This window comes from Myodes glareolus, chromosome 2, assembly GCF_982192425.1.
Source record: "Myodes glareolus chromosome 2, mMyoGla1.1, whole genome shotgun sequence".
Classification (NCBI taxonomy): domain Eukaryota; kingdom Metazoa; phylum Chordata; class Mammalia; order Rodentia; family Cricetidae; genus Myodes; species Myodes glareolus.
The window spans coordinates 123,649,767-123,666,205 of NC_142027.1; the positions used below are offsets into that span (position 1 = coordinate 123,649,767).

General features: G+C 42.2%; 1 protein-coding gene across 2 annotated transcripts in view; it reads right to left on the bottom strand.

The window, feature by feature from the left end:
• Positions 1-1,622: 1,622 nt before the first annotated feature.
• The window catches only part of Ccdc62 (coiled-coil domain containing 62), a 45,429-nt gene continuing 30,612 nt past the window's right edge, over positions 1,623-16,439 (bottom strand). The window contains exons 10-13 of one of the 2 annotated variants that reach the window (XM_085679193.2): positions 12,808-12,952; positions 11,277-11,393; positions 3,512-3,597; positions 1,623-2,370 (exon numbers count right to left, since the gene is read on the bottom strand). In XM_085679193.2, the coding sequence (XP_085535319.2) occupies positions 2,226-2,370; positions 3,512-3,597; positions 11,277-11,393; positions 12,808-12,952 (493 nt within the window). In that variant the 3' untranslated portion in view covers positions 1,623-2,225. Of the gene's footprint in view, positions 2,371-3,511; positions 3,605-11,276; positions 11,394-12,807; positions 12,953-16,439 lie in introns of both variants that reach the window. The other variant, XM_048447263.3, reaches the window with a different exon arrangement.

The window sequence follows — 16,439 nt, forward strand, 5'->3', positions numbered from 1 at the left end:
GCTTGCCATCCTCCTGCCAACCTCCCCAGCGGATGGGGTTACAGATCCTTGTTTGTTTTAAGCAGCACTTGGCTGAGAACCCAGAGGTCTTACTGTGCATCCAATAGACTCTTCTGGAAGACCACCCATTTTAACCCTGTTTGTTTTAAGCAGCACTTGGCTGAGAACCCAGAGGTCTTACTGTGCATCCAATAGACTCTTCTGGAAGACCACCCATTTAACCCTGATGCAGGTTAAGATGCATTTAACCCTGGCATCTTAGTTGACTTAGTTCACTGTTCTTCAGAACATCAGAGTTACTAGCTAGTATCATCCTTCTGGAGGCTTAAGTGATGAACCTTCCTGCAATGTGCACTACCAAAATCACATCCACTGTCTTCAAGAAAAGAAAGCTAGAGGCATGACCTAGCAGAGGCTCACAAACCAGGGACACAGAAGAAACTACGGGTCACTCCTTGGCCTCAAACTACATAGTCTCAGTTCTAAGCATTCTCTTGGCACCTTTTGGGTAAAACTGCTTTAAGTATTTACATATAATCTTGATTCAGAATTTCTTTTGGAGGGGGTGTTTCTATTTCTGTTTAAAAGGCCTAATCAGAAGTTCTAAAAATACCCTGTATCAGTCTTTTCCAATGCTGAGATCATTTCTGGTAGACATTATAGTGTGATTCAGTTGCCTCTTGATATGCTGGTCTTAGAATGATAATGACAAAATGTAAATCCTAAAGGCTAGTTCATCTTGCAACTCTTTCCTACATACATGAGAAATTGCTCCTAATATAAATATAACATGTCAAGACAGAGGAGTTGATCATATCAAAACCTGCCATTCTGAATTTTGCTAATTAATTCATAATACTTTTGTTGGGTAAGAACAGGTGTTGTAAAGCTTGGCATGGTGGTATATTCATCATCCTAGCACTTGAGAAACTGAGGCAGGAAGATCACAAGTTTGAGTACATAGGTATCATGGATATTTCAAGCCTATAAACTAAAAATACATTTAGCTATAAAATAATGTAGTATTTCAAATCCTGTTCCACCCTAAGTTTTCCAACGGAGCATTGATGTTCTCTGTCAGTAGGCAAGTGGAGAAGCAGCCATGAGCCTATCACACAGAACAGGAAGAAAACTAGCATCTGAGTTCTCAGATTGGAACCTGGGGCCTCCCCAAAGGCTCTGTGGGTTTCCCGTTGGCAAGTGCTGGTTCGGAATCAGCTCTGCACTCCGTTTCCTGCCAGCACCCTCATCACAGAGGTGAGCTGAGCAGCTTTCCTCTCATGAAAATCATCTCTCGAGGAACCCTGAAGTCTCTAACAGAGGGACACCGACCCAGCACAATACAACCTGAAAAGAATACTTTTCTGAGAAATTAACTCGCCAAGATGCATTTAAAGTTCCTTGTTAGCTGGGCAGTGGTGGTGCACACCTTTGATCCCAGCACTTGGGAGGCAAAAGTGGTCAGATCTCTGTGAATTCAAGGCCAGCCTGGTCTACAGAGCTAGTTCCAGGATAGCCAAGGCTATACAAAGAAACCTTGTTTCAAAAAACCAAAAATACATAATAAAGTTTCTTGTTTTAGTCCTGTATAGTAAAAGGAAACCAAAAACTTATTTTTATTATTAAAAATACTTTTATTGAGTGAAACAGATCAGTTCTGGTAGAAAGGAGAAAGGCCAATAGTGTAATTTTTTAAAAAAATATTTTTTAAGTTAAAATGGAATTTTTAGTCTTCAATATATTTTTAAAAATCTATATAAAACTTGATCTTCCAGCAAATGCTGTCTTGTGTAAGTGAACTGCCTACTACAGAGCCAGACAAGATGCAGCTGTCGCCTGAGGACAGACTGGCCTTAACTGCCAGCAAGGTGATAGTGTCCCATTACAAACATTTTATACCCTCTTATCTCACGCCCATCAAACAACAAAGTCCAGTGCTAGAACCATAAGAGAAGAAAAGACTACGTCACACATTGGGAGCGGGCTCTGAGAAGTTCAGCTATAATGTGAATATTACCAGGTTTTAAGGAGGCAGACAGCTCAAGCAGCACTTGACATGCAGGGGTTCTCATACCAGGTTTAAAGAGCTTCTCTGGTATTAAACCACGTCTGCATCTTGACAGAGTTTTTTCATTTTTTCTTTCAGCATAGTTCCAAACACGTGTGTAGAGTAAGACCTCATTTCTTTGGCATGAAAAAAAATTTTTTTACACAAAAATGGTTCATCAAAAACAAAATAAAGTCGCTTTAAGAAGTAAACTTTGAGATTCTGCTGCCTTTGTATTAAAGGCTTCTGTGGGAATCACAATCCTCTTCGTCTTCAGGTGAAGTACGGTATCCGCTTTCTGCCTTTCAGTGAGAATCCTGCTTCTGGGAGAAAACAAAAGCAGTCAACAAAATGAAAAGGAAATAGCACCGCGCAGCGCCTGGGAGTTCCTGGCATCTGAGACCCTGACTACACATCCTGGCTCTCCTCAGTAAGGTCTCTCGCTGTACTACATATGTGAAAACTTCCCAGCAATGAGACTGGGGTGGGATGTGGGGGACAGAAGGGCGACGGGGAGGCAGGCAGAGCTGCTCAGATGTCTTGCCTTCCTACTGGAAAGACTCCTAAGCTTAACAGGAGACATCTGTGGCACCTATGCCACTGGCCACAGGAACCGCACTTGGAATGAAGGTCTGACAGAAGCGAACGGAACCCAAGAAAGTGCCTCCTGGGCTCACAAAAGTCGAAGTCACAGGATTCTTTCTAGACAGACATATAGAAGCAATCCTCAAATGTAAACTTAGATGCCTTTTGAAATTTGTATTTTCTGGGTCAGGGTCTCACCAAGTGTAGCCCAGGTTGACCTCCAGTGCCTTATCTTTCTGCTTCAGTCTTCCCAACTGCCAGAGCGCTAGAATCACCACAGCGTATTCTACCATGCTTGGCCTCAAGCTCTCCCCACCCATTTCTTTTCCTTTTGAGGCAGGGTCTCACTAGGTTTATCCAATGCCTTAAACATGTAGTCCTGCCTGCATCAGTTCCCCATAGGGATTGCAGACTGTGACTGAAGCCCAACTAACCAGCTTTTAGTTGTTTTTCAAGACAGGGTTTTTGTTGTTGTTGTTGTTGTTGTTTGTTTTTTGTGTAGTCCTGGCTGTCTCGGACCTTGCTTTGTAGACCAGGCTAGCCTTGAACTCACAGAGATCCATCTGCCTCTGCCTACTGAATGTGCCACTATTACTGCTAAGATTCCAATTTTTAAAGTTGGATTTATACGCCAACTTCCTTATATATAAAATTATCAGTATTGAGAACAAAAAAATTTTGGTATTTCTTTTGGTACTTGTGTTTCTCTTACAAGTAATTGGCATTCTACTCAAGTTAATTGTAGTAAAAGCAGATCAGGCAAAAGAGGAAGAAATACTGGTCAGATGAATGTGTAGCCTTGACTCTACATTATCAACGTTTCCAGTTACTTATTAATATCAATTTTGATATGAGGCGAGACAAGGAAAGGTGACCTACACATAGCCACAGTGAATGTCCAAGTTGACTTTGTTTCCTTCAATGACTGACAAGGGTGTTTTTGTCATCTGGCTCTTCTGAGACTTCTAATTTCTAGAAAACAACTCCAGAATTAGTATCCAGGTTACAGAAAATAAAAAATACTTTAGACAATCAGACACACATATAGCAGGAATGCCTTTCAAAGACCTAAGAGGGACTGGTGAGAGGAAGCACTTGGTGAGCAAGGCTGATGACAGAATAGGATACCTGAAACTTACAGTGGAAGGAGAGAACCAACCCCTTGACCGCTACACACGGATGCCACAGCGCTCGCGCTCACTCTGTCTGGGTCTCTCTCTCTCTCACACACACACACACCACTAAGAACGCTGACAGACAATATGTTCTTGTCTTGGGAACAATTTCACTGTCAGTTTTCAGAGGGGCTAGCCTAAATTCAGATTCTCCCATCTTTGTCTCCATGTCTGGGACTATAGGACTTGTCACTGTACTTGGCTTACAAAGTCTTTTCGTTGTTTTTCTTTCTCTACCTATTTGTATGGTAATGTGTATCTGTGTGTTCATGTGTGTAAGCACACGGCTTGGTATGTGTATGGTGGTCAAAGAGTAACTCTTGAGAGTTGGTTCTCCTCTGCCTGGTAGGATCTAGGGATAGGGATAGAACTTAGGTCGTCACCCCTGCTGGCAAGAGCCTTTACTAGTGAGCCATCTCACCAGCTCGTTTTTGTTGTTGTTTTTGTTTTTCGAGACAGGGTTTCTTTGTGTAGCCCTGGCTGTTTGGCCATAAACTCAAAGATCCACCTGCCTCTGCCTCCTGAGTGCTGGGATTAAAGGCATTCGAAACCACTTCCAAGATGTTGTTGCCATTTTTAAAGATTCTCTATTTGTGTGTGTCTATGACATGGCATGTGGCATGGGGTGGGGGTGGGGGAATAAAGAACTTGCCAGAGTCAGTTCTCAGCTTCTGTCATATGCGTTCCAGGGATTGGATCTAGAATGTCAGTTTCCCCACAGACCCACAGAGCCTTCTCAAAGGTGCTTTTTTTTATTTGGATAGAGACAAAGATCCTCCTGCTTCAGCCTCCAGAGTGCTAGGATTCAAGGTGTGCACCATATTTCTGGCTTAATTTTCTTTATTTTATTGCTTGCTTGCATGTTTGTTTTGGAACAATGTCTTGCAGTCCTGCTATCCTGGAACTTGCTATGTAGACCAGGTTGTACAGATATGGTATAGAATACATACAAACAAAACATTCATTCACATAAAATAACAATAAGTATATCTTTAAAAAAATACAAATGTGGCTGGGCAGTGGTGGTGTAATTCCAGCACTTGGGAGGCAGAGGCAGGTGGATCTCTATGGGTTCAAGGACAGACTGGTCTAGAGAGCGAGTTCCTGGACAGCCAGGGCTACACATAGAAACCCTTTCTCAAAACAAAACCTGTTAGCATGGGCAGGTAATCCCAGAGCTGGAGGACGGAGAGGCTGATCATTGACCAGGCAGACCAGCCTACTTGGTGAGCTCTGGGATAAGGTATATGTCACCATGCTTGACCACTTTTTTGGTTTTTTGAGACAGGGTCTCACTATGTAGCCCAGGCTGGCCTTGAACTCATGATCCTCTAACCTCGGCCTCTCAAATTTTGGAATTACAGGCATAAATCTTAAGCTTATAAATAGAATGTCCAGTCCCGTGTATTAATCACAAAGCCACGTTTGGTGTAGGGTTGAGTTGCCCTGGATGTGGCCAGCAGTACTACAATTTACTCTTTCCTTTTTTTTCTGTCTACTTACTGGGGTTCTGCTATTATTGTTGTTATTGAATAGTTCATACATTCACACTGGTTGAAAAACCAAATAATATCTAAAAATGGAGTCAGGGAGGTGTCTTTAGCAACTAAAGGTTCCCACCAGCAAGCCTGACAGCCTGAGTTGGACCCCAAGGATCCCCTGGTGGAAGGAGAGCTGTCGCACATATCAACTGTGCACTAAATAGCACACATGAATGACTGTGGTCTGTACCTTTGCATCCTGCTGGGAACAGTCCCTGTACCGTGTAAACAGGCTCTCTGCTATTACGCAAAGTTGAAAGGAAAACCTAGAGTTGTCCATTTGTAGCCATGCAGAAGTCCCTGGGAGAGTCACAAAGTGACACTGCTTGCAGTCAGAGCCCCCAGTGTGGCAGGAGAGCGCCCTGTCCACAGAGTTGCTCCCCTTGTCTTTAGCTGCAGATGGCGATGCCTCAGAGAGGGGGAGCGGCTGCTCAGAACATTGCCCTGCTTCCTTGTTGCAAAAACGAGCATTTATAAATATATATATATATATATATATATATATATATATATATATATAACTGTTTGCTTTTCCTATTTCTAGCGTTAGCAAGTTCAAAGGAATGGGGGAAAGAGTGTGTGAAACTTTTACCAAGTACATTTCTGCTGTTTAAGTTCTGTTTCCTGACATCTCCAGAACCAGTTAATCCATCCAAAAATATTCTGTTTGGAGCCAGTGTTTGTGTTTTTTGTTTTCTTCAGTTAACTGATTTTCTGATCATGGCTGTGGAATGCTGAGTAAAGGATTTAATCACCTTCCCTCATCTGTAAAGTGAAGGGTTGGGGGGAGGGAGTGGGGACTTGGATTGGTATGTAAAATGAAAAAAAGAGTTTGTTTTCTTTTTTTAAAAAAAAAGAAAAAAAGTGAAGTGTTAGGATTAGATATTTTTTCTGGGTCTTCTCAACTCAAAATTCTCTCAAATCAAGTTTTCACCAGCCTTGCACGGCTTCCGTATCTTTTCAATCTAGACCTGAGGTCATAGCTTTGCTCCTTTCCCTGCACTTTCCTCTCAACCATCAGGTGCCACGACAGGAACTGTGATGGAGATAATTCACAAACATGCAGCAATGAACAGACATGGTGCACAACACAATGCAGTCAAAACATTCACACACGTAAAAATAATCTGGTAAAGACTGCAAGTGTGTTAGAATATGCTGGAATCTCAGAGAGGTGACCAGCCAGACTAGCTTACTTGGTGAGAGGCACCCGAGAAACACTACCCACCATTGCCCTCTGACCTCCGTCAGCATTTGCACACATATGTATGTGTACCTGCACATACAAGTGCACCCCACATGCACACACAGTCATACAATAGGCTATCAATTGCCAATGAAGGACACAGTACCAATGCACCAATAACATGGATGAATCTTAAAACACCAAGAAAAAGGTGAAGAATAAACACAGGCTGGAGGGGAGGCCTCATGTTGGTTCCCAGCACCGAGTGGACAAAAGTATTTGCTGTGTGGCTGCATTTCTACAATGCTCTGCATCAGGCATAACTAGTCTGCAGAGATAAAATCAGAGCAGTCACTGCCTGTGGGGTGAGGACAGAGGCCTCACTTCAAAGGGCTCTCAGGGAACTTCCTGCTATAGAAATTCTCTCTTCTCACTGGCTACTACAATGGGTACACATGCACGACCAAGGCTACTGAATCAGCAGGATTGTCATTAAAGTAGGAGAATAGACATTGACGGCATCTCGTGTTGTGTGCTTATGTGTGCAGGTATGTGCCAACGCATATGAGCAAAGGTCAGAGGAGGACATGGGTGTCCTGCTCTCACTACGCCAGTATTCCTTTGAGATTGAGTCTCTGGATCTAGAGCTAGACTGGCAGCCGACAGCCTCAGGACCATCCTGTCCCTGACTCCCACAGTACTGGAGTGTAGAGCACACGTCCACATGTGGCTTTAAGTGGGTGCCGTGTGTGAACGCAGGTCCTCACGCTTATGCAACAAGGCTCTTATCACTCGGCCACATTCCTAGCTCCACATTAAAGTTGTTTTTAATGAGATGTCTTCATTTTGTTGTATGTAAATTATACTTCATTAAGATTTGGTATTTTTTGTTTGCTTGTTTGGGTTTGGGGGTGGGTTTCTTAGCCATGGAAATGAAATCCAGAGCCTCGCATATGCCCAACACACCATACAACTGAGCTACACCCCAGCAATGGTAATTTTAACAGAAAAGCAATTCAGGGGTCAGTGAGATGGATCAGGGAGTAAAGAACCCGAGTTCAATTACCAGAACCCACATGGTAGAAGGACGGAACTACCTCCTGCAACTGTCCTCTGGCTTCTATACATGTGCACACTCATATACACACACAATCAATTGGTCAATATTTAAATGTCAAATTTGAAAGGGAAAAATTATATTTTATAGTATTTTGTATTGTAAATTTTTTTAGATTTATTAAATACATGAGTACTCTATCTGCATGTACGCCTTTATGCCAGGAGAGGGTATCAGATTCCACTATAGATAGTTGTGAGCCACCATGAGGTTGCTGGGAATTGAACTCAGAATCTCTGGAAGAGCCACTGAGCCATCTCTCCATCCCTGTACAGTATTCTTATAGACCTTTAATAATAATAAAAATTATTATTATTTGGGGTTTTGATCAGAGACACAAAAACAGCTTAACTTAAACGGCTTTCAAGTATCTTTAAGTACAAAGACAGCATGCCCAAGGAATGTACCTTGAATCTGAAATGGGAAATTTAAGTTTCGAGTTCTGACTTCACAATTAGGGAATAGACTTCAAGTCTATTGATCTGTATACTGTTTACATAGATGCAATAAAATCTACAAGGTGGCTTACACAACTGCCGCTGAAATCTTATTATGCTCAGAAGAAACAGCTGATCTCAATGTGTAAAACCCTGAGAAAAGTGACAGCTTCCAACTAGGGAGAAGCTCAGTAGCTGAGTGAAGTCAGTCTCCAGATCCAAACACCAGTTAAGGACCTTAAGGGAGAGGGAAGCCCCACCTGCGCCCCAGCACAGCGAGGGATGGGCTGTGAGAGCGCAGTTCTAGCCCAGCCTCCAAACAAACCACAAACAAGACTGTAGTACCAGCACTGGGGAGGCACAGGCAGGTGGATCTGTGCGTTCAAAGCCAGGAGGAAAGGGGAGAAGGAGAAAAGAATCGATGAACGATGATTAGAGAGACTTTAGGGGAGGAAATGCAAAGGACAGACCTTGCTGGGTATTGACCTGACAGAGAGAAAGCAGCTGTGTCAAGTAAGTGGGCGAGAGCTAGCGCAGGCAGTCATTAAGAGACACTCGGGGTTTACAGCTGGTTGTCCTGAGCCTGGTAATGTTATTACAGTTGTCTTTTTAAACCTTCTCATCTGCTGGGTATACCCAGTGCCACATGTACATAACCTTTGTACTTTAGGAGGTAGAGGCAGGAAGATGGTGAGTTCTAGACTAGTTACATAGTAAGACCTGCCTCGTCCCTCCAAAGAAAAAACACACCTGAAAGACATGCATCTTGAAGTATCTCTAAGTGAAAGACTACGTCTTAAATTTGCTCTAAAATGCTTCTGGAAAGCATGAAAGCCACTGAGATGACTCAGCAGGCAAAGGCACTTGCTGCTATGCCTGATGCCCTGAGTTTCATCCTCATAATGGTGGAAGGAAGGAAATAACCCTCCCAGGCTGTCCTGACTACCCCCACATATACCTAAGCACATTTTCTCCTTCTCTCACATATGCTTGTGTGTGTACGCACACACACAGTGATGTTTTATTTATGTTTTATAAATAAAGCTTTTCTGAAAACCAGAAGGTAAAACTAAGTCACTAGAGGCCCAGCAGTGGTGTCACACACCTTTAATCCCAGGATTTGGGAGACAGAAGCAGAGGGATCTCTTGTGAGTTCATGGCCACCCTGGGCTACACAAGACCAATGCAGAAACAGATCCAGGTGGTGGTGGCTCACACTTTTAATCCCAGTCCTAGGGAGTGACACACCTTTAATCCAAGCACTAGAGAGGAATAATAGACCGGATGAGACAGAAGCTTACTCTCTTTCAGTCTGAGGATTTCTTAGAGGGAAGAGCGCTCTAGTGGCTTGGCTGCTTTGCTTTTCTGATCTTCAGGTTAAACGCCAATATCTGTATCTGGATTTTTATTATCCATGCCTTCCCCCACCCAGGAAAACACACAGAAATGCCAGATATATTGGCATATTCATTTAATCCCAGCCACTAAGGAAGCAGAGGCAGGCAGGGCTCCATGAGTGAGGTGAGAGGCCAGTCTGATCTAACAGTATTAATTCCAGGCTAGCGAGGACTGAGGATAAGACCCTAAAACACACAGACAAAAATAAACAAATGTGGTGACTGGAGAGATGGCTCAGAGGTTAAGAGCTCTAATTATTCTTCCAGAGGTCCTGAGTTCAATTACCAGCAACCATATGGTGGCTCACAAACATCCATAATGAGATCTGGTGCCCTCTTCTGGCATGAAGGCAGACATGCAAGCAGAATACTGTACATACAATAAATAAATAAACATTAAAAATAAACAAATGTAAGTTTTAAAGTATACAGAAGAGGAAGATAAAATTTAAAATGGCAGATGTACAATTATATTATTTTTCCTACTTTTTTAAAAAAAATTTATTTATTTATTTTATGTATGAGTACTCTATCTGCATGTACACCTGCATGCCAGAAGAGGGCATTAGACTCAACTACAGATGGCTGTGAGTCACCATGTGCTGCTCTTAACTGCTGAGCCATCTCTGCAGCCCTATTTTTTTCTACCTCTGTGTGTTCTTAAAATCCTGTGTGTATTTTAAATTTGAAATTTTGGAGCCGAACATGGACACGTACAGTTTTAATCCCAACACTAAGGAGGCAGAAGCAGAAAGAAATAGCTTTGTGAATTTGAAGCTAATCTGGTCTATGTAGTTCCAGGACAGTCATTGCTACATAGGAAGACCCTGTCTTTAAAAAAATAAACAGGCTGGGCAGTAGTGGCGCACGCCTTTAATCCCAGCACTCGGGAGGCAGAGGCAGGCGGATCTTTGTGAGTTCGAGGCCAGCCTGGTCTACAAGAGCAAGTTCCAGGACAGGCTCCAAAGCTACAGAGAAACCCTGTCTGGGAAAAAACAAACAAACAAACAAATAAAAAAAAACAAAAAAAGAAAAGAGAAGAAAGAAGGAAAGGAAGAAAGAAAGGAAGAAGTTTGAAACTAGGTGCAGGGTAAGGTACTTGCTACATAAGACCCTAGGCTCCATCACAGCAGCACAAAAACAGCAAACACTAAATGCAGACATTCAGATGTCCCACAAATCAGAAAGAAACGGGGGCAGTTTTGACACTGACAGTTTTTGGTTCTGTCTTACCCTCTAGTTCCACAGTATGGCTTTTCCTCCTCAGCATGGTGCCTTTCTTCTTCAAACCTTCCTACTATAGAATAGCCACCTCCCAGTATTCCCTGAGCCTCACCGCTTAGTATATTGAGACCCTATCGATGTACATCTTAAGAGAAGGAAATCTGGGCTGGGGACATAGAACAGTCAGTAAGTGTTAGCCATGTAAGCATGAGGATCTGAGTTTGATCCCCAACACCTGCATAAAAAGGCAGATGTGGCACATGCTCTTGTAACCCCAGTGCTGGTGGAGAAGGTGGGTCTCTGGAACCTGTGGCCAGCCAGGTCTAGCCTAGTCATTAAACTCGAGGTCCTTGAGAGACCTTGTCTCAAACAACCGGGCGGACAGCTCCTGAGCAGCATCACTGAGCACTGAGGCTGTCTTCTGGCCTACATATGCCACACACACACACACACACACACACACAGAGAGAGAGAGAGAGAGAGAGAGAGAGAGAGAGAGAGATGCACGCTCCTCCCTGCACATACACCTACACACATTTTTTTTAAGACAAAGAAAGGGGAACGCACACTTCTGTTGAGATTCTCACAGCTGATGGGCAGCAGTGTGCTCAGTTCCAGATCCGTGACCATCTGTCGAGACTCGGCCAGCAAGCGTTGGAGCTTACTAGTAGGAGAAAAGTCATCCTGAAACAACAACACAGTTCAGCACTGTGAGCTGGGGTGCACTTCTAAGTATTTTTGCACAATCACAGCTTACAGACACAAATGCTAACTGTCAACGGTAGATATCAGTATTACAAAAATAACCAGTTCCTTTTATTTCTTATAACCTACTCAATGAAATGAAGAAAGACAAAGAGTTAATTATAAGAAAAGGTTCCTAAACATTTCTTAAATAAAAACTTCAGGCCAGGATGGGTGTGGTGGTGCATACCTTTAATTGCAGCACTCAGGAGGCAGAGGCAAGTGGATTTCTGTGAGTTCAAGGCCAGCCTTATCTACATAATGAGTTCCAGGCCAGCCAGGGCTACAGAGTGAGACCTTGTCTTTAAAAAACAACAACAACAAAAACACAAAAAACAAAAACAAACAAAAAAAATGGGGAGGGTTGGAGAGATGGCTCAGTGATTAAAAGCACTGGCTGTTCTTCAAAGATCCTGAGTTCAATTCCCAGCACCCACATGGTGGCTCACAACCATCTATAGTGGGACCTGATGCCCTCTTCTGGCACAAAGGTATACATGCAGATAGAGTACTCATATACATAAAATGATTAAATCTTTTTAAAACTCGTCATAATTAGCAGGTCAAAGCAACTGCAAAATAGAACCTTAGACGAAAGGTATGTTGAGATGTGCTTTAGTTTAATCTTGCTATTTTATTTTTATTGGTTTTTTTTTTTCAGGGAGAAAATCAGAGGACAATTCAAAAAAATCAGTTCTCTTTTCAACATGTAAGTTCTAGGAACCAAACTCAGATTGTCAGACTTGATGGTAAGCACCTTTACCCTCTCTCTGAGTCATCTAGATGGCCTTCAATTTAAAAACAAAACATTTATTTATTTTGTGTGTAGATGATATGTTCCATGACATGAAGTTGGAGGAAAACTTTGCACAGTCAGTTTTCTGCTTCTACCCAGTGGATTCAGTGTTTGATTCAATTCATCAGGCTTGGCTGTGATTGTCTTTATCCCAAACCAAAGCTACCCTGCAATCAAATACATAAATGTAAAAGAGGGTGGCCATCTCAGCAGTTCTTTTTTGGTTTCTTGAGACTATTTACATGCATTTTATTTTGTGTGTATGAGTGTTTTGTCTGTATGTATGTGCACATGTGTGTCTCGTATCCATGAAGTTCAAAAGAGGATTCCTGAAAATGGATTTATAGATGGCTGTGAGTCATCAAACCTGGGTCTCAGTCAACAGCAGCAAGCACTACTAACTGCTGAACCATCTGTCCAGTGTGAGATGCTTCAGTCACACAAACCTGTGGTTGTAAAAACCTACAAATGGTCAAAATTAAGCAATAAGGAGAATAAAAGCATGCTGGGGAGAAACTCTGCTTGACTGCATTGGGAACTCTCATGTAAAACAGAAACCTTTTCATGGGGCGAATCTGCATCTTTGCTGATGAACACACTCTTGGATGAGGTTCTTTTGTCTGGAGGGGGCTCTGGTTCATCTTCTCTCTCTGCAGACTTTGAGGAACCCAAACACTGGGGAGGCTGGATGGCAATGAGCTCACTGCAAACAATAAGACCAAAGAGAAATAATATCACACGTATGTCACTCATACATTTAAAGTATGGTACGAGGACAAAAAGTGCCAGGCATGTTGCCCATATTTATGATCTCAGCACTTGGTAAGGAAGCTAAAGCAGGAAGATGACCCCAGTTTAGGCCAGTCTGAGCTACACAATAAGTTCCATGCTAGGCTAGGGGACAGAGTGAAATGCTGTCTGAAGAAAAAGTAAAGAGAGAGGTGGGGGAAAAAAAGAAGAATGTGACCGGGTCTTGCTATGCAACCCAGGATGGCCTCAAACAAAGAAGTCCATGCTGGCCTGGAGCTCACACTCCTCCACCACAGCCTCTGGAGTGCTGGGCTAACAAGCACATTAGCACCTCTAGTTTAAACATGTTGTCTGAAAGGAAGTCAAGGTGATCCGATCAGAGTATTATACATTAACACATGCTTTTGCAAGTAAAAATTAAAATCTGTAGTTCAGGGTAATACAAGAACAAGGAATTTCCCTCCTTCAAAAAGTACAGAAATAGGGCTAGAGAAATGGTTCACTAATTAAGAGTATCTGCTGTTCTTTTTTTTTTTTTAATTTTTTTTGTGTTTGTTTGCTTTCTGAGACATTGTTTCTATGTGACTTTGGAGCCTGTCCTGGAACTAGCTCTTGTAGACCAGGCTTGCCTTGAACTCACAGAGATCCGCCTGTTTCTGCCTCCCGAGTGCTGGGATTAAAGACATGCGCCACCACTGCCGGATGGACCTGCTGTTCTTACAGAGGATCCAAGTTCATTTCTAGCACCCACATGGTAGCTTACAACTGCCTGCAACTCCAGTTCCCAGAGATCTGACACCTTCTTCTCGCCTCCACAGACAACTGCATGCATGTGCATGTATGTATGTGTATGCGCGCGTACACACAGACACACACACACAGACACACGACTGTACACTGCTTCTGAAGAGTACCTCGGTTCAATTCCAGCACCTACATAGAAGTTTACAATTAGCTATAATTCTGTTATCAAAGAATCCAGTGTCCTCTTCTGGACAACACCCATATACATAAATTAAAATTATTAAAAATATATTTTTAAACTTCTAGCCCAGTGGTGATGGTACACGCTTTCTATCCCAGCACTTGGGAGGCAGAGGCATATAGATCTCTGGGTTCGAGGCCAGCCTGGTCTGCAGAGTGAGTTCCAAGACAGTCAGGGGTACACAGAGAAACCCTGCCTCAAAAAGTCTTTAAAAAAAAAAAACCCAAAGGTTCAGCTTGGTAGAGCATACCATTGATCCTAGAACTCAGGAGGCAGAGACAAATGGATCATTGTGAGTTCAATGCCAATCAGATCAATTCAGTGAAACCCTGTTTCCAAAAAAAAAAAAAAAACCAATAAATGACGTTTTAGAAGTACAGAAGGGCCACTAGGATTGCTTAGTGGATAAAGTTGCTTGCCACCAAGTATGGGGACCTGAATTTGATCTCTAGAATCCATATTGTAGAAGAGAACCAATTCCCACAAGTTGTCTTCTCAACTCCATACTAGTGTTGTAGTATACACACACTAATACATAGATGTAGTTAACTTTTTTTTAAGTATGGAGGCTGGGGTACAAGCTCACTAGCTTAATATTCTCAGTCCTGGGTTCAAACCCTGAAACAACAGAAACACAATTTTAGTTAAAAAAAAAAAATAAAAAAGGTGCTAGGGACAAGATCCTACAGAAGGCAGAGGTAAGCATTACTAACAGTGTAAGGTTAAAGTGCAAAAAGGTGGGCTTTGGCTTGTGAACCTGACATGTGCCCGTGACTTGGTGGAAGTGGAGAGGCACTGGGCAGGTGACCACTGCCTCCAGGTACTAGAGCCCAGGAAACACACAGAAGAGCAGGTGCCTGTGGCTCCCCTCAAAAAGAGACCTTACTTGTTAACTGGAAAGAGGCACAAATGTGCATATTTATCTAGATAATAAAGTGGATACACAGGTTCTTGTAACCTGAGGAAACAGGAAAACACCACTATCTTTTCTACTTAATTACATACTTGTCCCGTGCCTGTGGCTCAGCTGGCAGAACAAGTTGGCATTTAAATTACTGAGGTCAAAGGGGAATTGAAAGAAAACCCTGAATGTAAATTTGAATTTATTCATACATTAAATTTAATACACATACACACACACACACACAGTGCTCTCAAAACTACCCAATGCAGGCTTCACTTTTATAAATAAAGAATGTTAGCCAGACAGTAGTGAGGCAGAGACAGCAGATCTCTGTGAATTGAGGGCAGCCTGGTCGATAAGAGCTAGTTCCAGGATAGCTGGGACTGTTACACAGAGAAACCCTGTCTCGAAAAACAAACAAACAAACAAACAAAAAAAACAAAGAGAAAGAAAGAAAGAAAGAAAGAAAGAAAGAAAGAAAGAAAGAAAGAGAAGAAATAAGAGTTTTTTAGGGCGTGGTGTGACTGTAGCTTAGTGGTAGAGCAACATCACAACATAATCAAAGCCCCCATTTGAATTTCTAGTACCACACACACACAAGGTCTTGCTTAGTAGGGAGAAACAGACACCTATGCCTTTCTGATACTTTCAGTTTTCCAAAGATCTTTAAAAACTAAATGACTTAATGGCATTTAGTATAGCAAATGATTTTTAATTTTGCACTTGGCAGAATATCTGTATGTTTTTTTAATGATTCAAGCTTCTTTAAAAGGCCCAAAGAATGCTCTACATAATGTAAGTACTATAAATTTTAATCATAAAATCCTGTGAAAGTCAAGGCAATGACTAAAATAAGGCTCTCAAGATAGAAACTTCATCCTTTCTGTGCTCTGAAGAGCTATGCTTTACTTAAAAATAGCAGGCTTTATTACAGTGCCACTCAGCCACAAGATTCAGCAACTCTAACAATAAAACAAGCTTGAATAATTTAGCATATACTAATTGTCTTATGAAAAAGAAAGCCAGTTACTTTTATCAGCTTGTTAAACACCAATGTTCTGTCTTTCACTTATTTAGAAAATAAGAAAGGCTGAGAAATGAAAAGTTGAAATGAAAAGTTGAGCTGGACACAGCAGTGAGGCATAGTGGGTATGTAACATGTGGTGTGATTCTAGATAAGGTCAGACAGAAACTGTGATGCAGGGTCTGTCCTGCAGTCTGGGCCTCAAAGGGCCAGCATGTCAACTGGAAAGGACCCTGGGGTGAAGAATGCTCCAGGACAGCATTCCACTCTGCACAGTGACCTACTTGTTTGTTTTCTAATAAAACATCTTTGCCCAGCTCATAATTGGTTTTATTTTTAAGTAAAACCTCTGCCTCAGAAGTAGCCCTCAGTGCAGATTCTCCATTGGAGTCTCTAAGTCCCCTTGCACAAAGACTCCAGTGTCTATGCCATGAGGAAAAGAGCCAAATCTTGTTTTAAGTTTGTGTTAGATACGACCGCAGTTTGCAAACAGTGCTTTCCCACTAGCCATGGGCATAAGTGTCTAC